General features: G+C 49.2%; 1 protein-coding gene across 4 annotated transcripts in view; it reads left to right on the top strand.

The window, feature by feature from the left end:
- RAB11FIP3 (RAB11 family interacting protein 3) overlaps positions 1–24,376 on the top strand; it is an 80,282-nt gene that overhangs the window by 18,139 nt on the left and 37,767 nt on the right. For all 4 annotated transcript variants that reach the window (XM_081256654.1, XM_081256651.1, XM_081256653.1 and 1 more), the window contains exon 2: positions 21,961–22,054. In XM_081256654.1, the coding sequence (XP_081112780.1) occupies positions 21,961–22,054 (94 nt within the window). The remainder of the gene's footprint in view (positions 1–21,960; positions 22,055–24,376) is intronic.

The following is a 24,376-nucleotide window of genomic DNA, read 5'->3' as shown; positions in this document are numbered from 1 at the left end:
GGCATCTGTGAGCACCTTCCCCATCCAGGTGGTGCCGTGGGTGCGGGGACATGGGGACATGGTGGTGAGGAGGGCTGGCCTGCTTCCTGCCCTCCTCAGGACGTGGGACAGGTCGTCCCCAGGAGCTGCAAGCTGATACAAGTGCTGCTCAGGAGAAGCAGAGTGTTTGAGGTTGTGTAACAGGGAATCCAGCCTAGTTGGGAATGTTTCCCTCAGGGAAGTCGGTTTATTCTTGTTTATTCTTCTTTTTTTTTTTTTTTTTGAGGTAACTCTTGAGCCTACATACTGAGGCTGAGCGGAATTAGTGAAGCAAAGGGTCGAGAGGAAGAGCGCTCCAGGTGGAGGCACAGCCTGTGGAGAGGCCTGAGTGGGAGGAAAGAGGGCGCTTGAGGGGGACGAGGAGCCTCGGTGGCAGAGGAGGTGCTGGGCCAGGCCTAGCAGGGGATTTGGTCTTTAGTCCCAGGGTGGGTTGAAGGCACCAAGGAGTTTACGTAGAGAAGGGTCGGAAATGAGACTGACTCTTCCAGAGGATGGTTTGTTTGGAGAGGACAGGGGTGGACGGGGAGACCCAACAGGAGGCCGGTGAAGGGTTTGGCCAAGGCTGGTGACCGCTTGGACTAGGTGGTGCTCAAGGGGATGGAGTGGGGGGAGGCTAGAAGGGACCCCGGGGGGCAGTAATGGTCCCATCCTGTGGCCAAATAAGTGTGGGTGGGATGGAGGGCCTAGGCCTGGGTCTGGGGGGCATTTCCATGGATGTCCAGTGCTCTCTGGCCTGGAGCTCAGAGACCAGTCTGGGCTGGACGTAGAATCTGAGAGGTCAGTATGTAGAAGGACTCAGCAGCATGTAACACAGCCAGGTTCCGAGAATGAACAAAGTGTGTCCTCTCACACGGGACAAGCCTTTGTTGGCCAGTTTGCTTGTAGGCACTCCCCGTGCTGGTCCCTGCAAGTAGGGTCCCTGGACTGGCAGCAGGGCCCAGAGGCTTGTTAGGGACACAGCATTCACTCTGCAGGGTGAGGCGTGTGAGAACCACTGGTTGACCAGTCAGGACCACTCTGCTGGCCTGGCTCCAGGCAGCCTTGCCTGCTGGGCGTCCCCCACACTAACAGGACATTCCTTGCCTCTAGCATTCTCCATTCCCTTTCCCCACTTTGCTTTTTCCCTTAGCACTTAAACCATCTAGCAAAGTCCATGTTTTACTTATGCTGCTATTTGTCATCTCTGTCTCCATTCCCACCTGCCCACCATGAACGTGCCTGGGGGACCTCCCAGGTATTTGCAGACACACATGGATGAAGGAAGGAAGACCTGGACAGGATGGGGGTCTGTCAGCAAGGACAAGGGGGAGTGGTTTGGGCGACCAGCCGTGGCTGATGGCGTCCTGGAGTCACCAGTGAAGCCTCCGGAAAACATGAACGTTGAGGCCCCCGGGGGATGGAGAACGCAGAGGGGGCTGAGGAAGGGGATGTGAGGGCCAAAGGCTGGGGGCCCTGGCAAGATACTCACCTGCTCCAGGCCTCTGTCCAAGTGAGGGTCCTGGCAGTGCCTGGTTCACAGGTGCTTGTGAGCAGTGAATAGGGCAGGTGTGGTGCTGACATGGGGTGGGGGGTACTCTGAGTGATTGAGGGCTCACTGTGTGCAGAGCCGTGTTCTCTAGATTTTAATTCCCTCTGGGACGCCCTAGAGGAACTTTATTTATTTATTTATTTATTTATTTTTGCGGTACGCGGGCCTCTCACTGTTGTGGCCTCTCCCGTTGCAGAGCACAGGCTCCGGACGCGCAGGCTCAGCGGCCATGGCTCACGGGCCCAGCCGCTCCACAGCATGTGGGATCTTCCCGGACCGGGGCACAAACCCGCGTGTCCCCTGCAGAGGCAGGCGGAATCCGAACCACTGCGCCACCAGGGGAGCCCCTAGAGGAACTTTAAAAAGCTGCATGTATATTTATGGCTTGTGGCTCAAGGGCCCTGGGGCGGTGTGTGGTTACCTGAAAGGTGTGCAGGAAGCTAGTGCTGGCCTTTTAGGGGGAGTTGCCAAAAGAAATTAGGAACACATTTCCTGCCTTCTAGGAATTAATGGTTTGGGGGCTGTTTGAAATTGGGTAGGAAGAGTAAATACTTTTCTTTTAAAGGGAGGCTTTGTTTCTTGTCTGTGGTTTCTGTGTGTTTGTTTTTGCCGTGTCTGATTATTTGGGACCCTTCAACAGATCAGACCCTATTTTTCCTTTGGTTGATTTTTAATTAATTTCTATTTTGTGAAAAACATTTATTCTGCCTCCTAAGAGTCTCCTGTTTCCAATTCTGTATGTATGAGTAGCATATTCAGTGTTAACCTTTTCACTTCCTAAGTATAGTCATGCTCCAAAACCATGCTACATTTACCTGGTTATGTGTTAAGTGTTATTATGTTGTATTATTAATGTTACATGTGGGGAGCTTGTAAATAGTTTCAAAAATTGAGAACTGCTTAAAATATTTCTGGACCTTACCTCGCTGTGTTCCTTTTCTTTGTATTGAAAACTTACTAAGTGGCTCAAAAGACTTGGGATACCATGTTGGGGATGAAACTGGTTTCTGTGGAAACCAGAAGTGCAGGGAGAAGTGGACCAGGTGGCTCCTTTCTCCCCCTCCTTCCCCTCTCCCCTGAGGACAGGTGATGGTGGGTGCTCCGTGGCCTGACTGGTACTCTAACTTCCTGAAGGATGCCCTCTTGCTGGAAGAGAGCCCCTTGCTTTGCCCCAGCGTCCTGCCTCCGGTTTCTCAGAAAGTTGGAGATGCATCTTCCTCACGAAGCTGCTCAAGAGACACAGTGAGACCCTTCTATCCCTTAAGGAAAGACAGACTCACTTCTGAAGGTGCTGTGTGCTGAGTCTGGGCGGCACAGCTGGGGAGGCGAGCTCTGTCCATCATGCCCACCCACCTTCTTCCTCATCCCGCCTCTTGAGACCTGAGAAGATCAGCTTGGGTCCGTGTTCCTTCAGCCTTTGATGTTCCTGATGACTGAAGTCATATTTGTCCATTACTGAAAAAACAAATGTTCCAGAAGTGTACATCCTAGGACATGAAATCTCCCCCAGTTGCTGTTGACAGTGGGGCGTGTCCTGTCTCCACATCCACCCCCTCCCTGAGAAAATGCTGCTTATTTATTTAAAGACCCACAGATAGACAAGTCACAAAAATTAAATATGGATTTGAAATTTCCTGTAATGGTAATAAAATAATCCCTTACGTCAGATACTCTGTAGTTTCCACTACAAAGAGATTTTGTACACAGACTCTCTTGCGAGCTGGGACGTGCCCAGTTGGTGGCGCCATGCGTGGGCTGGAGCACTTCGCCCTGCCCTGCTCTCTCCTATCCTGAGCCATACACACTCGTGGCCCCGGGCCCTCTTCCTGTGATGTAATAACACACTCTGCCCTTTGATTGTGTGTTTAAGGAAGGAGGAAACCAGGTTCAGATTCACAACCTATGAAATAGGAGGGTCCCTACATGGCACTGTGTTTTGGAGGTGGGGTTAATATTCCCACTTGTGGGTGTCTCGGGGATTCTGGGGATGGTGGTTGGAGTTACATTTTTTAAAAAAATAAATTTATTTATTTATTTGTTTTTGGCTGCATTGGGTCTTCGTTGCTGTGTGCGGGCTTTCTTTAGTTGCGGTGAGCGGGGGCTACTCTTCATTGCGGTGCGCCGGCTTCTCATTGTGGTGGTTTCTCTTGTTGCGGAGCATGGGCTCTAGGTGCGCGGGCTTCAGTAGCTGTGGCTCAAAGGCTGTAGAGCGCAGGCTCAGTAGTTGTGGCTCAAAGCTCTAGAGCGCAGGCTCAGTAGTTGTGGCTCAAAGCTCTAGAGCGCAGGCTCAGTAGTTGTGGCGCACGGGCTTAGTTGCTCCACGGCATGTGAGATCTTCCCAGACCAGGGCTTGAACCCGTGTCTCCTGCACTGGCAGATGGATTCTTTTTTTTTTTTTTTTTTTTGCTGTACGCGGGCCTCTCACTGCTGTGGCCTCTCCCGTCGCGGAGCACAGGCTCCGGACACACAGGCTCCGCGGCCATGGCTCGCGGGCCCAGCCGCTGCGCGGCATGTGGGATCTTCCAGGATAGGGGCACGAACCCGTGTCCCCTGCATCGGCAGGCGGACTCCCAACCACTGCGCCACCAGGGAAGCCCGAGGCAGATGGATTCTTAACAAGTGTGCCACCAGGGAATCCCCTGGAGTTACATATTAACAAACAAGGTCTTTGGCTGCTTCAGCCCCGTCCTGTCTGGTCCCGTGAGGTCCTTCTGGGGCCAGGCCTCCGCTCCTCCCTCTGCTCAGAGGGTCTCAAGCTGCAGTGGCATTGGATGGCCTGGATGGCTTGTTAGAACACAGTGCCAGGTCTCACCAGCAGGTCCCCTTTTCAGCAGGTCCCTGGTGGGGCCTGAGAGTCTGCATCCCTAACGAGTGCCAGGAGGTGCTGTTGCATCACTGGGAGACTTCTGCCCAGAGCTGTGCATCTGGACCCTGGCTGCACACAGTGACCCGAGGGCCCCGCTGTGCCGTGGGCACTTTCGTCCCACCCTCTGGGGTGAGACCAGGAACAGAGAGAGCTTGGCTGTGAGGGAAAACCCTTGTCCTGCCCGAGCAGGTGTGTCGAGGGTGAGACCAGGAGCTCGTTGAGGAGCCGCTCTGAGAAGACACAGTTGCTGAGAGAGGCTGCATCTGAACCTGGAGCTGTCAGACCCAAAGTCCCATGACTTTCCACTTTGGGGTGCTGCCTCCTGGGGAGAAAGTCCCAGCGCGCTGTGGTGACGGGTGACTGGGGCCTCGCTAGCTGGGTGTATTAGTGGGGCCTTTGTGGCCTTTTTAAGTCATCAGTAAACAAGTATGTCTTTTGGTCAGGCTTGAAAGTCAGTGCTTGGGCCTGGACACAGGCTTCCTTTGTGGCGATCACCATGGAGGTTCCCTCCTGGGTCCTGCCCCTCTGCCTCGCCCAGGCCCAGGCAGTGTGAGGGGTACTGGGGGGAGAGAATGGGGGGCCGGGGGTGCACATACTTTGAATTAAAGCACTTTTTCCTTTCCTTCTGGAGCCTTGGGTACTTCTCGTGAAGGCTGCTGCTGTTTGCAGAGGAGCAGAGGCTGGACAGGGCTGTGTGCAGGAGCTGGCTCTCCTGCTCAGCTGTCCACGGTCCAGGTGGTGGTGCTTTCCTGGGAGCAGCTCTCCAAGTGAGTCGGGGGGAGATCAATTGTTTTCTGTGCTGTCGGAGTGGCCCTGTTTGCTGAGCTGTGGGAAAGCACAGAGCTGTGCTTCCCCTGTGTGCGTGGGGTTCATAGGCAGCGCCTGTGAGTGACCCTCTGGGCAGGAGCTCTGGCTCCGCTGGCTGCTTATCAAGTGGCTCTTTGACCACAGAGGGGACCTCAGGACAGTCTCCCTTGTCTGGTGTGGTTCTCCCAAGAGTCAGGAGAGACGCTGAGGGGGCAGGTGCCTCCCTCTCCTCCCCTCCTCCACCCGCCCTTCTTCTTTTTCCACTTGTTTACGGTTGTGTTTCATTCCAGCTTTGGGTGGGTTGGTTTACTCTACTAAAATCCAGGAAAAACAAGGCTGACTTTTTTGCTGTGGGAAACAGAAAGCCCTTTTATGAGAAAGTCCACCCTTATCAGCGTGATTCAATTCACTCTGGCTGGTGAGGAGAGAAAAGCCACAAAATCGCCAGACATTTTCCTCTTGGTGATTTTATTTTTAAAAACTGCCTTCATGGAGCCTGCCTTATGATGCCTTTTGTGAGAAGTACTGGTTAGTGGGGCTTAATCCACATTTAGAGGAACATTTGGCTTTCTCTTTTACACTAAGAACTTTCTTGTAGGAGGAATCTTAGCATTTGTAACATGTGAATCAAGAACCTGTTCTCAGGTTGGTATTGCCTTTAAAGCAATAACAAGGTAATGTACATTTACATAAAAACATGCAAATAAAGGAGAAGACAAAAATACCATCTGGCATTGTGAATCATTTCAACCTTCTAGGCTTTAAATCATTATTTATATAAGAGAGATAAATAAAACCAGAGTCACAATTAACTTACAGTTTTAATTTACTTTAAATCAGTATATTGTCATCATCTCTCAATGTTGGTAGATTTACTCCTACAACGTGATTTTAATGCCTACTTTTCCATCATATGAATGAATGTGCTAGAATTTATTCAGTTAATCCTCTGTCTTTGGTATTTTAGGTTTTCATTTTTCTGCTGTTACAAGCTTTCTCCTAGCTGAATCTTCCTGCACAATCTTTATTATGTCTTTAGGTTAAAGTCTTAAGAATGGAATTGCTGGGGAAACATGTATAGATCTTAAATGATTTTTTAAATGTTTTTAACACCAAATTGTCCTCTAGAAAAGTATTACCAGTCTGATACAGGGACAATGGTATATCAGTGTAGTTTTAACTTGCATTTTTCTTATGAGTGTATTTGACCTGATGTTTCTCTGAAAGTGTTAGTGAACAGTATTTTTGTGTGTGTATCTTTTGTGTCACAGTGAGTGCTGACTGGCCTCCATTTCTTAACCTGTGATGTCGGGGGTCAGCTCAAGCAGCCTCTAAAATCCTATGGAGCTGTAAAAATGTTATGAGTTTCTGTAGAGTTCCTTTCTTTTGTGCTATTATCCCTTCTTATATGTTTCAGATGGATGCCATCAGTCTATCATTAAGGAATAAATACTGTCTTTGTTTTGGTTTAGCATTCTGCTTTTAAAGAGCAAAGTGCAGAAGATGAAGGCAGAGAAAACAGGATGATAGTGGACAGAATGAGAGCCTGAAGAATTTTCATTTAGTGCTGACTTAGAAGTTTTCTCCACTGTTGCATGATCTCTTGACAATTAAAAAAAAATTGTGATGATTATAGACATTAGGCCAGTTCTACAGTTAGCTTTATTAGCTCCAAGGTTTAACGCTTCACATTTTAGAGCTTCTGGAGTTTTTTTTTTTTAGTCCTCTCAAGATTTGTCCTAGGTACTGTCACAATCTAGGAACTGTCGCTTTCAGGTTTAAACAAATCTCAAAACAAAACAAAACTACTGAAACCCAACCACAGACTACATGGGTGTGGCTGTTTCTGGCCTGGTCTGGTGCTGGGGAGTGACATCCGAGGGGCGTTGTCCCCAGTCAGGTGGCTGAACCAGGTAACTGTTGGCTCCTGTACTGGGTTTCCTGTGGGGAAACGGTTCTGCCAGAAGACCCGAAGGGCTGTGGGAGAGAGCCTGTGTTCTGGGCACTGGTGCATTTGTTCCCAGCCGTGTGCCACCCTGGGCCAGGTGCAGGTCGAAGCCCCAGCGAGCAGGATGGGGTGGGGTGGGGGAGAGACTGTGCTGAGTGCAGTGTGGGGAGTGGAGGAGGTATGTCCTGATGGTCCTGGGGTGGGGGTGTTGGTCTTCCTGGGTCTTCTGGGACCTGCATGGGAGGATGTTCTTTTGTGTCTTGTCATCTTTTCTTTCCCCTGCCGATTGCCTTGGCCTCTCTGGCCCACTCACAAGTTGGTTCTCCAAGTGAAGCAAAACACTGGTGCTACGCGAGGGTGGGGCGCTACTTGAGGTTTGCCTTGTCTCTGGCGGTGACTTTGCAGCATCAGCTCTCCTTGTAGAGGGTGTCTTCTTCCGGGGACTTAAAGAGTGACGCTCGCAGGCTGTCTTCCCAACGTCGCCCTTGGTACAGCTCACCTGGGGGGCTTGGCTCACCTGGGCAGCCTGCAGGGGGCAGAGAACCATCTCAGAGCTCTTTGTTTAAGCAGAATGATCACATAATGAAGTCCTTGTGCCACTTGTAAATCTGTGCCTTCAGATACACCCAGGAGGGAGCTGAAGGCACAAGGGAAAGAGTTTTGGGTCCTGGGCTGGGCTTACCCAGTGCCCTGGGTTGTAACCGTCTGGAGCACACAGGGGCATCCTTAGGGCCAAGGGCGGTCAGGTACCTTAAAGTAGGGGTTTTATCTGTTGTTTCACATGGCCTGTAGTGCAGTGTCTCTTCTTATCTAGAAAAGTGAGTATGTGCAAATCAGAGGCTTTGCCATGTTCTGGAGCTGTGGCTGCTGGAAGGCCCTGAAATGTGTACCCCCAGCTCTTGCCTGTGCTTGTGTGACCTTCCTAGGAACAAAGCGAGAGTTGTACCACACTTTTATGAGAAAGTCCATCCTAATCAGCGTGATTCACTCTGTGAAGAGCTTGTTTTCAGGGGCGACTCATGCCATGCCAGCCTGGGCCCAGGGGCCACCAGTAGCAGCCTGGGCTTCTGTGGTGGTGTCTTTCTCAGGCACTGTCCCTACATGGTGACTCTGGGCTGCCTGCTCCACCAAGGAGGGAGAGGCCTTTCCTTGAGGCAGAGCACAGGGTCCAAGAGGACATTGGTTCCCCAGTGGGGAGGTGGGGGTCTGTCCCCATAAAGGGGGACATGAAAGTCCACTCTGGGCAGCCACCTGCTCTGGGAGACGCAGGTGTTCTTCTGGGGCATGGTTTGATCTGGCCGCATTAAGGGGGTCTCGACTAGCCCCCCACTGTTGCGTCCAGCTGCTGGTCCCTGTGACAGAGCCCTCCTTTCACTGAGTAAATGTTTACTGAGCACCTGCCATGGTCCAGGCACCATTCTCACCCTGGGGTATAGCATTGAGCAAAATGGACCATGGCAGTGGGCCTCTGCCAAACGGCTGAGAATAAAGGTTTAAAATCAGCATTCAGTGTAGCAACATGGATGCAGCTAGAGGTTATCATACTTAAGTGAAGTAAGCCAGAAAAAGAAAGACAAATACTATCTGATATCACTTAGATGTGGAATCCAAAATATGATGCAGATGAACCTATCTGTGAAACAGAAGCAGAATCACGGACATAGAGAACATACTGGTGGTTGCCAAGGGGGAGGGGGTTGGGGTAGGGATGGAGTGGGAGGTTGGGGTCAGCAGATGTAAGCTTTTATATAAAGAATGGATAAACAAGGTCTTACTTTATAGCACAGAGAACTATATCCAATATCCTATGATAAATCATAATGGAAAAGAATATATATAAAAAAGAATATAGGGGCTTCCCTGATGGCGCAGTGGTTGAGAGTCCGCCTGCCGATGCAGGGGACACGGGTTTGTGCCCCGGTCCGGGAAGATCCCACATGCCGCGGAGTGGCTGGGCCCGTGAGCCATGGCCGCTGGGCCTGCGCGTCCGGAGCCTGTGCTCCGCAACGGGAGAGGCCACAACAGTGAGAGGCCCGCGTACCGCAAAAAAAACAAAAACAAAAACAAAGCAAAACAACAAAAAAAAGAATATATATATGTATAATTGAATTACTTTGCTGCACAGCAGTAATTAACATTGTAAATCAACTCTACTTCAATAAATAAATAAATAAATAAATGTTAATAAGGTAAAATAAAATCAACATTCAGGTAAGCTGAATTTCTTCCAGGAGGAGTGGATTGACTTAAAACAGTAAGGGTGGAAATTGTATCTCAATAAAGTATTATTTTAAAAAAGTAAGTTGGGTGTGGTAGGTTGACAGTGGCCCCAGAAGACATCCAGGTTCTGTTCCCTGGAGCCTGTGAACATTACCTTACATGGCAAAAGGGACTTTGTGGATGTGATTAAATTAAGGGTCTTGAGATGGGGTTATCCTGGTGGGCCCTCAATGGAACCACAAGGGTCCTTATAACAGTGAGGTGGGAGGAGGAGAGGACTTGGCTGTGTGGTGATGGAAGTCGGGCTTGGGGTGCCCAGCCTCAGTGAATGCTGGCAGCCAGATGGCCAGGGGGCAGATTCTCCCCTGGAGCCTCCAGGAGGGACCAGCCCTGCCAACTCCTTGATTTCAGCCTAAAGACTCATTTTGGACTTTGATCTCCAGAACTGTAAGAGAATAGGTTTCTGTAGTTTTAGGCTACTAAGTTTGTGGTAATTTGTTATAGCAGCCACAGGACGCTCATAGAGTAGGGGAAAGTGTCCATGATCCAAGAAAGGAAAACAACCAGTTTCAAACAGAGGACATAAAATTCAAAGTGCTTCAGTAGCTGTGGAGGGAGACTAGGAAATGGGAAAAAACCACTAGCGTTTTACATGTAGAACCTCTTGAGAAGTAATATGATAATATTTACCCAGGTCGCTAAATGTCATTGTGTTAGAATCACACTGCATGTACATTTTTTCTTCTTAAAATTATACCATTATATATTTGCACATCTTTGTTCGTAGCAGCACTATTTACAAGTCAGCAGAAAGTGGAAGCAGCACCAGTGTCCATGGTCAGATAAATGGATAAACAGAATGTGGTGTATGCATACAGCGACTGCCATTCAGCCTTAAAAAGGAAGGATATTCTGACACATACTGCAACACGGACAAACCTGGAGGACATTTTGCACAGTGAGTTGAGCGAGACACAAAAGGACAAATCCTGTATGATCCCTTCTATGAGGTCTCTAGAACATCAGATTCAGAGACAGAAAATAGATAGAAGTTGCCAGGGGCTGGAGGAGGGTGTGGGGTGTTAGTGCTTAGTGGGGACAGTTTCAGTTGGGAAGATGAGAAAGTTCTGGATATGCTGGGGGTGATGGTGCACAGCAGTGTGAATGTACTTAATGCCACTGAGCTGCACACCTAAGAATGGTTGATGGTAAATTTTATGTATATTTTATCACAACTAAAAGATTTTTGAAAGTGTGCCATCATAGCCTTTCTGAAGGTAAAGTAGCAGTAGGCATTAAAAGCCTTCGGAAAGTGAAGGCTCAACGAGGCAGCCCCATTTCTAGGTCAGAGTGAGGAATGCCGCAGATGCTCTGGACGCCTGCGCTGTCATGGTTCCGTTGGTTCGTGATTGTGCGTCACCTGCCTGGCCTGCCCTGCCACACACAGCACTGAACACCGTTGGCTGTTGAGTCTCACTTCGCTGGTTCCTCACCCAGGGCTGGAGGCCCAGGGCTGCTCCTCCCACTTCGGTCTCACTCACTCCCAGGCTAACACTGTAAATGTGGCCTCTGTGCTGATGACCCCCAACATCGCTTCTCCAGCCCGGGGCACTCCTGGATGCTGGGCTCATGCTGGGATGTCAGATGGATGTCTCAGACTCATGGCTGAAGCTTTGAGTGCCACCTGCAGTGTCCCCATCTCAGTAAACAGCAGTCCCACCCTTCCAGCGACTCGGGCCAAAATGTCTTTCTCTCACCCGACTTCTGATCCATTGGGAAACGCTGCTGGCTCTGTCGTCAGGATACGTCCAGAGTCCCACCACTTCTCAGGCTTCGCCTGTTGCTCTGCTTGGCTTGTGGGAGCACTGCCTCATTGCCCCACCCTGCAGCCTTGGCTCACAGGCAGCCAGATAGTAGTGTTAAGGCAAATCCTGTGACTCCTGTGCTCGGAGCTCTCCCAGGGCACTGACCACCTTTCTGCTGCCAAACCCTCGTTCCCTCTGCTCCAGCCACTGGCCTCCTTGAGGCTCCCTGTGTGCCACAGGCTCGCCTCCTCCGGCCCTTTGCACTGGCTGTGCCCTCTGCCCGGTGTCTGTCCAGGCTGCATTCCTGCCTGGGACTCAGGGTCCTCCACCACGCTCATTCAGTTCCTTGTGGTTGTAGTGCTGAGATCCCTGTTTTCTTGCTGGTGGTTGGCAGGCAACAGCCCTTGGGTTCTACTGGCCACCCTCAGGTTCAGCCACGTGGCCCTCACAGCACAACAGCTTACTTCTTTGTGACCAGCTGTCTGCTACAGTTTTAACACACGCACTGGCCTTCATGTTTGCCGCACACAGCTATCCCATCATATTCACAAGCCCTCTCAGGACCCTTTCCCCACAACGTCCAGTCCTGGAGCAGCTGACAACACAGAGCCAGGTCTCTGCCCAAGGCACCTGCAGTAAGGTCCCCAGTCGACAAGCCCAGCTCGTCAACTTTTTAGTGACCACTTTTAAGTATAGAGGGATGGTCAGGGACCTCAGATACTTTAGGGAAGCCTCCAACAAGAAAGGCAGAGACCAAAACCAAAAACAAAAAAGAAAAAGTGGAAGGCACTTGAAGGGAACAGAGTCAGTGCAGAGAGCAGAAGAAAACTTGGAAAATGAAACGATTTATATTGTCAGATTAAAGAACACATCACATTCAGAGAACTAGAACACACCCTCAGAAATTAAAAATGATATAAAAGCATTTCTTTAATAAATTAAAAACGAAGATCAAGTCAAGAATACATCCCAGAAAGTTCTTTAAAAGGCAGAGATACTAGGAGATGAAAGATAAGGCACACTGCCGGACCAACAGTTGTGGCGAGGGGCCCAGAGACACCGTCATAGGGACCTTCAGGAGGACTGTGTCTCCAGGTGAAAGGGCTCTTCCTGTGAGGAAAAAGTACCCCCAGCAAATATGGCGAATCCTGCCAATAAAGAGCAGGGAGATTAAAACAGGCCGCACACAAAGCATTACGATGGGGTTGGTATCAGAGGCCACAGCACATGCAGGAGTGGGGTGGGTGGCTTTCCCACTGCATCGGGACAGGTTTCCACGCTACAGCCAGGTGCAGGCACCTGCCCAGGTAAGGGGAGAGTGCTGGCCTCAGATAAGGATGCTCAGGGTGCACACCACACACTTCCTCCTCACGAAGCTTCAGGGGCTTCTGTGAGATGAGGGGCACCAAGAAAGGAGGACACAGGGTTCCCAGCATGGAAGGTGGGCACGCGGGCTAGGAGCAGCGGCATGAGGAAACACAGGAGTCGGGTGGGGCCGGGGGGTGGGGGTCTGGGGAAGGTTGCATAGAGCAGTAGGTGTGTGGACAGTGGAGGCATGGAAAGCAAGGGAATTGCTAAGCAGAGGAAGAAATTATGTAAGAAAGGCAGTGCTCTCCAGTGAAAAATATTTCTGTACTCCATGATGTGAATACTGCAGAAGGCCTAGCTAAACTGGGGTGGGAGGGTGGTGTTGAATTCTTGCTTTTCACCATAGGAGGCCAAAATGCAGCATGTAAATTTGACAAGCCACGAAATAGCACAAGGAGCACATTAGTTAGACGTAGAGGCAGTGAACCCCCAGAACCATCCGAAGCTGAAGAGCAGAAAGAGGGGCTTCCGAATGGAGCCAGGCGGGCGGGAGTGGGGGCAGTCTGTCCTGCTCCAGCCTGCAGCGTCGCGGCTGCTGAGCTGCATACCTGTGCGTACCTGTGCTGGATAACTGTGCGGTTTCTTCTTTTCCTCCTTTGCTTATTCTAAGGGGCCTGGGTTAGGCTGGGAGTCCAGGGGTGTCCCGTAAGGCATGACGCCTCCACTTCTGTTATGTGCGGAGAGGTGACAGGCTGGAGGGCACACTGCATGCTGCCCTCACATGTCCGGGAGCAGGGCCTGATCGTCCTTGATCCAGAGAAGAGCCGTGAGGCGGACCCTTTCGTAGCCCCTTGGGGGTGCCCCTTCTGGGAGTTGAGATGCAGGGAGGGGTGGAGAGGCCTCTGTGTCCAGCAGTGCCTCCTCTTCACCCTGATTAATGGGGTTGCATAAGTTGAACAGATATGTTCTCTGTTACTCCTGTAAATTCTGTTTCATCTTTTCAGCACGTTTGCATAAAGCTTAAGTGTTTCCACTTGACTATTTTACCGAGTATTCTCATGTGCATTTTAAGATTTTATTGTCTTTAAAATAACATGGAGGGCTTCCCTGGTGGCGCAGTGGTTGAGAGCCCGCCTGCCGATGCAGGAGACACGGGTTCGTGCCCCGGTCCGGGAAGATCCCGCATGCCGCGGAGCAGCTGGGCCAGTGAGCCATGGCCGCTGGGCTTGCGCATCCAGAGCCTGTGCTCTGCAGCAGGAGAGGCCACAGCAGTGAGAGACCTGCATACCGCAAAAATAAATAAATAAATAATAACATGGAGACGGCTCTGTGAATATACGAAAAACCACTGAATTGTACCCTTTAAATTGGTGAATTGTATGTCCATAAAACTGTTAAAGAAATAAGGTGGTCAGAACGGCTGCGTCCCCTGAAGTGCCTGGAGGTGCCCCTGCCCCAGACCCCAGCCTCCCTGACCCCCACCTCCCGCACCAAAATCTTCAAACAGCAAGTCTCCAAACTCCTAGCGATGACAGACGTAGGGAGACGGCAGCTTCTGGTGTCCCTGTCCCAAAGCATGGCAAGAAGAGCCTCCCAGTCACGGGGTACAGCTGGGCTCTGAGTGGGCGCCTTCCATCCACAAAGGACACGGCTGGTGACACTGCAACACGTGTGTCTAAAGACAAAAGTGGATTCCTGAATGTGATACATGAGGAATGACCTTGTCCATCTAAGACCAGCACGATGCTTTTATTTTAGAATTTTCTAAGCCCTCCCCCTTAAACCAGGGGCAGTTAATCAGGTCATCGTAACAGGTGATCTAGGATCACCCCTCCAGGTGCAGAGGCAGGTGGCGACTGGATGCCTCGGGCACTGGCTGGTCCCTCCACGTGCTTGGGCAGAGCAGCCCAGGACAGCTGAGAGGAGTTCTCGGCAGCAGGGAAAGCCGTTGTATATATACGGCACGTAGTTTAGCTGCTTTATAGATGCTCCTAGAAAGAAGGTCAGATGCCTTTAGGTGGCCGAGCTGCAGGCCTCGTTGTGGACATTCGGGACCAGCTACCATCAGCTTCTCTCCCGTCCCCGCCTGCCCACCCGCACGTCGGTGTGAAGTTTATGAATTGCTATAGGAGGCCCTAGAGCATTTTGCTTCTTGTCACCATGGCTGCCTCTGCTTATTTTTTCCCCCCATGGAGTACCACATTTTATACATTCTTGTGTCGATGGACATTTGGGTTGTCTCCATTTTTTTGGCCATCACAAATAATGCTTCTGTTATCCTTCATCTACAAGTCTTGCTTTGGACGTCTGCTTTCATTTCTCTTGAGTAACACCTAGAAGTGAAATGACTTCTTTTGTGTGATTGTGTGGTAGGAATAAGGCTAACCTTCTTAGGAATTTCCAGACAGTTTCCCAAAGTGTTGTGGAATTTTCCAGTTGGCAGCAGCGTGTAGGAGAATTCCAGTTCTCATCCTCCAAACACTTGGTGTGTGTGGTGTGGCCAGTCTTGCATTCTGGCTATTCAGATACACATGCACCTCACTACAGTGGGAATTTACATTCCCTAATGGTTAATGATGTTGACTTGAGACCTGAGTCTTTTGAAACTTGTTCTATGGCCCAGTATATAGACTGTCTTGATAAATGTTCCATGTACACTTGTCAGGATTCTACTTATGTAGGCTGGAGTGTTCTGTAAATGTTAGTTAGGTTGAGGTGCTTCTGATAAAAGACAGGCTGTTTTGAAAATGTTACAATTCAAGGACAGTGGTAACAAGCAGGTGCAGGAAGGAGGGTCGCTCTCCTTGTGAAGGGCTGTGCTTTCCCATGATTTTTGTGACTGGGGCTTCTGTGGCTGGAGTTAACTGTGGTTGGAGAAGTTGTTCTGGCTTCTGCAGATTATGTCTGCATGTCTGTAGCAGAAACAATATAATTTGCCAGTAAATTTCTCTTGTTAGAATAACCACGTGGAAGCTGGGCCCGTCTGCCTGCAGCTGGTTGCAGAGTGGGGTTCTCTCCTGGGGTGTTTCTGTGGTCTCCTGTGTCTGCCTGCCCGACGGGTGTTGGCTGGCTTGGATGGGGTGTACTTCTCTGAGCTTGGTTTTCTGTCCCTTTGCAAGAAAGGGCAGGTTCTTAATTTCCAGGCTCGTTGTTTTTCCTGAAGGCCTCTGAATGGAGTACTTTGGGCTTAGAGAATAGAACGATCCCCCAGTCATCAGCTGCATGGACATTGATTTATCCTCCAAATTATAAAGAAAAATAAAGTGGACTTTTTTTTTTTTTTTTTAGTTTTGGCTGTGTTGGGTCTTCGTTGCTGCACATGCGCTTTCTCTAGTTGTGGCGGGCAGGGGCTACTCTTCCATGCGGTGCACGGGCTTCTCATTGTGGTGGCTTTTCTGGTGGCAGAGCACGGGATCTAGGCACATGGGCTTCAGTAGTTGTGGCACTCGGGCTCAGTAGTTGTGGCTTGCGGGCTCTAGAGCACGGGCTCAGTAGTTGTGGCGCATGGGCTTAGTTGTTCTGCGGCATGTGGGGTCTTCCAGGACCAGGGATCGAACCGGTGTCCCCTGCATTGGCAGGCGGATTCTTAACCACTGTGCCACCAGGGAAGTCCTAAAGTGGACTTTTAAAAAAATGAATGCTTTGATTCATCCTTGCTCTTTCTAACATGGTAACTATTTAATAATTTGTTTAAAAAGCATTGGTTAATGTTTAGGAATGAACAGCTTGGTACTTTGTGTCCAATTGGTAGCTTCATTGTTGAAATTCTTAGGAATCTTTTTTTTTTAATTTATTTATTTTTGGCTGTGTTGGATCTTCGTTGCAGTGCGCGGGCTTCTCCTCGCGGTGGCTTCTCTTGTTGAGGAGTACAGGCTCTAGGCTTGTGAGCTTCAGTAGTTGTGGCTCGCGGGCTCTAGAGCACAGGCTCTGGTTTTGGCGCACAGGTTTAGTTGCTCCACGGCATGTGGGGTCTTCCCGGACCAGGGCTTGAACCGGTGTCCCCTGCGTTGGCAGGTGGATTCTTAGCCACTGCACCACCAGGGACGTCCCTCTCCTGAGTCTCTTAATAAAGGTTCCTCTCCATCTTTTTTTCCCTTAAAGACAGCAGGTCCCTTGTCTGTCTCCGTCAAGGGTCTCACGGACTGGGTTTTGTTGATTATACTCCTCAGTATTGTTAACACACGTTGATCATTGTATTTCCTGTAAATTGGCAGTTGGATTCCGGGTGGATTCAGGCAGTGTCTCACGGTTCCATCAGGAGACACGTGGTATCTGGGTGTGTCTTCTGTGCCCTTGGGGGCGCTGAACATCGTATTGTGTGATGTGTGACGTGTTGTTCCCTCACCAAGGATCGCGGGCAGGACCTGCTGTTCTGATCCTATCACTGCTGCGCTTAGTAGCTGGGATGCTCTGTATAGAGCTATTGCCCTCGTTCATATACTGTGGCCCTATTATGCCTGTGTAGGGAAGGCAGGCCCACCGCTTGATTCTTTCCCTTTATGGGTTAATTTTCACAGTAATAAGTGGGTTCCCTAGTGCTTCCAGTGATGAGTGGTGACTTTTACTGCAGTCACTCCATTGTGGGTTGAGGCGAGTTTTGTGTGTCCAGTCAGTGCTCAGGTCAGCTCACTTTCAGGTTGGCTCCTGAGTTCTTTGATGCTGACCTGACAAAGTCTTTCACAGCATCTTTACTCTCAGGGATGACAAGATAGTCCAGGCTCAGCCTGCCCTTTCCCTAGCACTTCTCCAAGGGTCCTGGTTCCCTCTAATGGGAATTGGAATGTAAATACCTTCACCTGGGTGTGAGGGGTGCTGACTACTAAGTGGACAGAAAAGAAAGTGATTCTTTTGTTTTTAGTACATCATGAGTGATGCTTCATGGTGGTACTTAAAATTCAAAATCAGGATTATAGGGTATTTGCCTGGCATCTTCAGTCTTATATCTTTTTCAGTCGTGTTGGGGATCCCAGTCCTCAACAACACATGGGCTGGTGGAATTCGAATATCCCTTGTTACTTGGTGTGGCTGCCAGAAATGTTAATGATCATCTAATTTTCTTTTATAAATCACTTGATTTTTTTTTTGCGGTATGCGGGCCTCTCACTGTTGTGTCCTCTCCCGTTGCGGAGCACAGGCTCTGGACATGCAGGCTCAGCGGCCATGGCTCACGGGCCCAGCCGCTCTGCAGCATGTGGGATCTTCCCGGACCGGGGCACGAATCCATGTCCCCTGCATCGGCAGGCAGACTCCCAACCACTGTGCCACCAGGGAAGCCCAATCACTTGATTTTTGCATATTCAAACGTTTTTTTTCTTTTCCTTTAAAGTCTAAGAAATTCACCAGAATAAGTCTTGTATGAGATCTTTTGGGGATGGGAGTTGATATTCTTAGGGACATGATATATTCTCTCAATAGGTAGTTGACCCCTGAAACATGGTAAGTCAACTGTACTTCAATTAAAAAAATAATAAAATAAAGTCTCAAGGAAAAAAATGAGGGAAAAAACAAATATGTAGTTAAAAACTTTTTTTTTATTCTAGGGAATTTTTCTTAAGTATAGTTTTGAATTTTATTTATTTATTTTTTATACAGCAGGTTCTTATTACCTATCTATTTTATACATTTTAGTGTATATATGTCAATCCCAATCTCGCAATTCATCCCACCCTCCCACCCTTGGTGGCCATACGTTTGTTCTATACATCTGTGTCTCTGTTTCTGCCTTGCAAACCGGTTTGTCTGTACCATTTTTCTAGATTCCACATATATGCATTAATAAACGATATTTGTTTTTCTCTTTCTGACTTAACTTCACTCTGTATGACAGTCTCTAGGTCCATCCACGTCTCTACAAATGACCCAATTTCGTTCCTTTTTATGGCTGAGTAATATTCCATTGTTTATATGTACCACATCTTCTTTATCCATTTGTCTGTCAATGGGCATTTAGGTTGCTTCCATGACCTGGCTATTGTAAATAGTGCTGCCATGAACATTGGGGTGCATGTGTCTTTTTGAATTATGGTCTTCTCTGGGTATATGCCCAGTAGTGGGATTGCTGGGTCATAGGGTAATTCTATTTTTAGTTTTTTAAGGAACCTCCATACTGTTCTCCATAGTGGCTGTATCAAGTTACATTCCCACCAACAGTGTAGGAGGGTTCCCTTTTCTCCACACCCTCTCCAGCATTTGTTGTTTGCAGATTTTCTGATGATGCCCATTCTAACCTGTGTGAGGTGATACCTCATTGCAGTTTTGATTTGCATTTCTCTAATAATTAGTGATGTTGAGTAGCTTTTCATGTGCCTCTTGGCCATCTGTATGTCTTCTTTGGAGAAATGTCTGTTTAGGTCTTCTGCCCATTTTGGATTGGATTGTTTTTCAATATTGAGCTGCATGAGCTGTTTATATATTTTGGAGATTAATCCTTTGTCTGTTGCTTCATTTGCAAATATTTTCTCCCATTCTGAGGGTTGTCTTTTCGTCTTGTTTGTAGTTTCCTTTGCTGTGCAAAAGCTTTTAAGTTTCATTAGGTCCCATTTGTTTATTTTTGTTTTTATTTCCATTACTCTAGGAGGTGGGTCAGAAAAGACCTCGCTGTGATTTATGTCAAAGAGTGTTCTTCCTATGTTTTCCTCTAAGAGTTTCATAGTGTCTGGTCTTACATTTAAGTCTTTAATCCATTTTGAGTTTATTTTTGTGTATGGTGTTAGGGAATGTTCTAATTTCATTCTTTTACATGCAGCTGTCCAGTTTTCCCAGCACCACTTATTGAAGAGACTATCTTTTCTCCATTGTATATCTTTGACTCCTTTGTCATAGATTAGTTGACCATAGGTGTGTGGGTTTATCTCTGGGCTTTCTATCCTGTTCCATTGATCTATATTTCTGTTTTTGTGCCAGTACCATATTGTCCTGATTACTGTAACTTTGTAGTATAGTCTGCAGTCAGGGAGTCTGATTGCTCCAGCTCTGTTTTTTTCTCTTAAGATTGCTTTGGCTAATTAATTAATTTATTTGGCTGTGTCGGGTCTTAGTTGTGGCGTGCAGGATCTTTGTTGCAGCATGTGGGACCTTCATTGCAGCATGAGGGCTTCTCCAGTTGTGGTGCATGGGCTCCAGAGCGCGCAGCCTCAGTAGTTGTGATGTGTGGGCTCTGCAGTTGTGGCACGCAGGCTTACTTGCTCTGAGGCATGTGGGATCTTAGTTCCCCGACCAGGGATTGAACCTGTGTCCCCTGCATTGGAAGGCAGATTCTTAACCACTGGATCACCAGGGAAGTCCCTTAAGTATAGTTTTAATATTTGTTCTTTGCTTTGATTTTTCTTCTGAGGGACTTCTAATATCCATATATTAGATCTTCTTTGCCTTACTTCAGTATTTGTCAGTTTCCCTTGAATCCTTTTTACCTTTCTATTCATTTGTTTCTTAAGAGCTTTGTTGAAGTATAACATATATACCAAAAAATTCATCCATTTAAAATGTACAGTTTGTGAATTTTAGCAAATTTATAGAGTCATGCCCTTCACCTCAGCCTAGTTTTACAACATCTCTGCACCCCAGAAAGATCCCTTGTGCTGTTTGCAGTCAAACCTTGCTTCTACCCCAGAATCCCAGGAAACCACTGAGCTCTGTAGGTTTGTCTTTCCTGAAAATTTTCTGTAAGTGAAAAGATATAATTTGTAGTCTTTTGTGCCTGGCTTTTTATCTAGCAGAATGTCTTTGAGGCTCTTTCATGTTGTATGTGTGTCAGTATTTCATTCCTTTTTGTGGCTGAAGAGTAGTCCATTGTATGGAGGGACCACATCGTGTTTATCCGTTCCTCAGCTGGTGGACATCTGGGTTGCTGCTGCTCTTTGGCTGTTTTGAATAATGCCGCTTGCTGTAAACATTTGTATACACGTCTTTGTTTGGACCCACGTTTTCCTTTCTCTTGCGAAGATCCCTAAGAGTAGAGTTTCTGTGTTGTGTGGTTGGCCCTGGTTTTCCAGATTTCCCAGACCATTTCCCACCCTTCCTGGCAGCGTCGGAGGTTCCTGTGCCTCCACTTCCTCGGCAACACTTGCTGTTGTCAGTTGTCTTCATTACAGCCGTTTATGGTTTCAGTTTGCATTTCCCTAAGGACTGAGGATCTTGACCATCTTTTCATGTGCTTATCAGCTATTTATATACCTTGTTTGATGAAATGTCTGTTTAAATCTTTTGCCCATTAAAACGAATTGTGGGGCTTCCCTGGTGGCGCAGTGGTTGAGAGTCCGCCTGCCGATGCAGGGGACACGGGTTCGTGCCCCGGTCTGGGAAGATCCCACATGCCGCAGAGTGGCTAGGCCCGTGAGCCATGGCTGCTGAGCCTGCGCGTCCGGAGCCTGTGCTCTGCAAGGGGAGAGGCCACAACAGTGAGAGGCCCGCCTACCACAAAAAAAAAAAAAAAAAAAACGAATTGTGTTCGTCTTCTTGCTGAATTTTAAGATTTCTTTATACCTTCTGGATGCAAGTCCTTTATGAGATATATGATTTGCAAAGATTTTCTCCCAGTCTGTGTCTTTTAGTTATACTAATGGTGTCTTTTTTTTTTTTAATCCTTATTTATTTAATTTATTTATTTTTGGACTCTTCATTGTGGTGCGCGGGCCTCTCATCATGGTGGCCTCTCCCGTTGTGAAGCATAGGCTCCAGGCGTGCGGGCCTCAGTAGTTGTGCCACACGGGCTCAGTAGTTGTGGCACACGGGCCCAGCCGCTCCATGGCATGTGGGATCCTCCCGGACCAGGGCTCGAACCCGTGTCCCCCGCACTGGCAGGCAGACTCCCAACCACTGCGCCACCAGGGAAACCCGTCTTTTTTTTTTAATTAATTTTTATTGGAGTATAGTTGATCTACGGTGTTGTCTAAGGGTATCTTTTAAAGAGCAAAAGTATTAAATTTTGATGAAATCCAGTTTATACTTACAAACAGAAACTTATCTTCTTTTTGGAGAGTTTCATTCTCTGGAACATCATGTGTGAATTATCCCACTTTTTATTATTTCTGTTGTCCAGGGTCTACTTGCTGGAGTCAGTTTTACTAAGGCCTCTGCACGGCTGGGGTCCCTGTCAGGATGGGCAGGTCTGTGCTGTGCATAGCGCCTGGATCCTGACTGCAGTAATGCCTAAAACTTCAGTACACTCAAGAAGCATGGCTTTTGGCCTGAGAGCAGGGTCTTATTCCGTGGTTCGTGGTTCATGGTTCTGGGCACTGTTGGCAGCGTCTCCCCAGATGCCACCTGTGCCCTGGCTGGAGCTGTTGCTGGCCCTCCAGTCAGAGGACCCGATGGCCCTTACTTTCAGCACTGCCCCTTGCAAGCCGCCTGTTTCTCTGAATGTGGTGAGATGTCACATGCACGACCCCGCCACCACCCGAAGTGTGAAGGCTCCGATAACATTCTCACTTGGCCATTGCAGGTGAAGGACTTAACGAGGTACTTGGATCCCAGTGGGCTCGGCGTGATTAGTTTCGAAGACTTCTACCGAGGGATCACAGCGATCAGAAATGGAGGTCAGTCACCCCACCGTGTGCTTCTGTTGCCTCACCCCTTCCTCAGCCCCCTCCCTCAGCCCCCCACCCCCCGATTAGTGACCCTCACTCCTCAGGCTCCCTTTGCTGAGCTTCACAGCCTCCTCCTCCTTAGAGCCCCTGAAACATCCCAGGTTTCAGGAGGCCCTCTCTCCCACCTCGTTCTTTGCTCCTCATGCACTGTCCTCCAGAATTCACTGACTCAGCTACTTATTTGTAACGTTAGAAGTCTACTGCCCCTTCCCCCAGAAGTTTTCTTTTTTTTTTTTAATATTTATTTATTTATTTGGTTGCACCAGGTCTTAGTTGCAGCAGCCTGGCTCCTTAGTTGCAGCTCCAGGGCTCCTTTAGTTGTGACTTGCCAGCTTCTTAGTTGCAGCACATGGGCTCCTTAGTTGCGGCTCAGGGGCTCCTTAGTTGTGGCATGCATGTGGGATCTAGTTCCCTGACCAGGGATCGAACCCAGGCCCCCTGCATTGGGAGCATGGAGTCTTATCTGCTGTGCCACCAGGGAAGTCCCCAGAAGTTGTTTTTTTTAATGAAAACTTCCAAACGTACAAAAACATTGCAAGACTTACACAGTGAACACCCACACGTGTGTTTGCCATCCACAGTCTGCAGGGAACATCTTCCTGTGTTTGTGTCATTATATATCATATACCCACCCATACATCTGTCCAACAATCCATCTTTTTTTTTTTAAATGGGATGCATTTTAGACAGGTATACTGCCATACACTCCCCCAAACACCTTGTCCTGTGTATCAGTCATTACTTAGAGTTCAGTATTCGTTTGCAGTCTTATTTTGAGTCAAAATTTACCTTTTGTGAATGCACGAATCTTGTGTGCCCTTCTGTGAATGTTGATGTTCTCCTGCTGGGATGCAGACCCCTGCCCGGAGCCTTGCTGCCCCCGGAGACAGCTCCCTGCTGGCCTTCCAGTGATCCCCTCCCTCCTGCCGGCATCTCCTTGGCTGGTTCTGTCAGCATGGATTAGCCTTGCCTCTCGTGGACGTCACATAAATAAACCATTGGCCGCACTCCTGTGTTGTGCTCGCCCGCGTGTGATGCTTGCGACTCACCCGTGCTGCTGCGTGTCAGGGCACTCTTCCCGTGTGGAGCTGTGCTCGCCTGCATGCCTATGCAGTCTGTCTGTCCGCCCCCCAGGTGATGGACAGTAATACGTCTCCAGTTTGGGGCCGCAATGAATGAACCTTCTAGTGACGCTGGGGTCCAAGTCTTTGTGTGGACAGTGTTGTCATGGCTTTGGAGCCTGTGCCCAGGGATGGGATGGCTGGTCGTCTGCTGGCTGTGAGCTTAGTTTCTTTTGTACAGAACTGCCAGAGCGAACATTTCACACTCTCACCGGTTGCCCATATGCTGTCCTTTTAAATAAAATCCCGAAGCTCTGAATAGAGCTTTCCTTCTCATTCCCCATCTGTGGCCACGTGCTGGGGTGAGGGTGGTGAGACGTCCCAGTCGCAGGCTCGTTCCCTCCTCCTGCTCTTGGCAGAGGAAAAGGAGGACATGCAGACCTGGGCGGGGCCATCAGTTACCTGATGGGGCTGGGTCAAGGGATGCACTTGGGTCTTATCAGCAGTTGTTGGTAGTGTCATCTGTCTTGTCTGTCCCCGTCCCCAAGTTATTGCCTAGCAGTGTCACGTGGGCAAGGTTTCCTAAACCCCAAGTCCCCGCTGGCTCTTTCTCCCAGTCAGTCTGCATGCACACCGTCTGAGGCCCTGCACAGCCTGGGGACCCCATGCGAGCGCAGCACATGGCGAGGCTATGTAGCTGCCCTCAGTGTGGTGGGTGGGCCGGGCTGGAGGACCGCACCGGCCAGCTCCGGGCTGGCAGCCCTCTCTGGGGGCCGGCTGGCGCGAGGCTGGTCTAGGTTGGGGGCAGTCCCAAGGCCCGTGTGGTACCACCCAGAGGTCGTACTGGGGGTGGGGTGGGCGAGGTGAACCCTGGGCTCCAGGCTGAGAGTCCGCAGGCGGAGGCTTCGTGCCTGTGTCTGGATCTGTGTAACCAGTGGGTTGTAGTCCTTCAGTGATTTTTTGGAGGTTAGGTGTGCGGTTAAAACAGAAAGTTGTTTAAAACTTCATCCCTTGGACAAAATTTTTTGGTGGCTTCATGCAAATTTTTGCTTCTCCACCTCCAGTGTGTCTTGGTGCTTCCTGGTATGGTGTGCTCACCGCCCCACAGCAGGCACCCAAGCCAGGCCTTCGGGAAGGTCACCGGGGCCACCACAGGCACGCCCAGGACGCGGGGGGCTGGCTTGTCCGCCCACAGCTTCCTCGGTTAACC

This window comes from Mesoplodon bidens, assembly GCF_964165515.1.
Source record: "Mesoplodon bidens genome assembly, chromosome: 15".
Taxonomy (NCBI): domain Eukaryota; kingdom Metazoa; phylum Chordata; class Mammalia; order Artiodactyla; family Ziphiidae; genus Mesoplodon; species Mesoplodon bidens.
The sequence above is the reverse complement of the archived record's forward strand: the minus strand, read 5'-3'. Positions and strand labels throughout refer to the sequence as shown.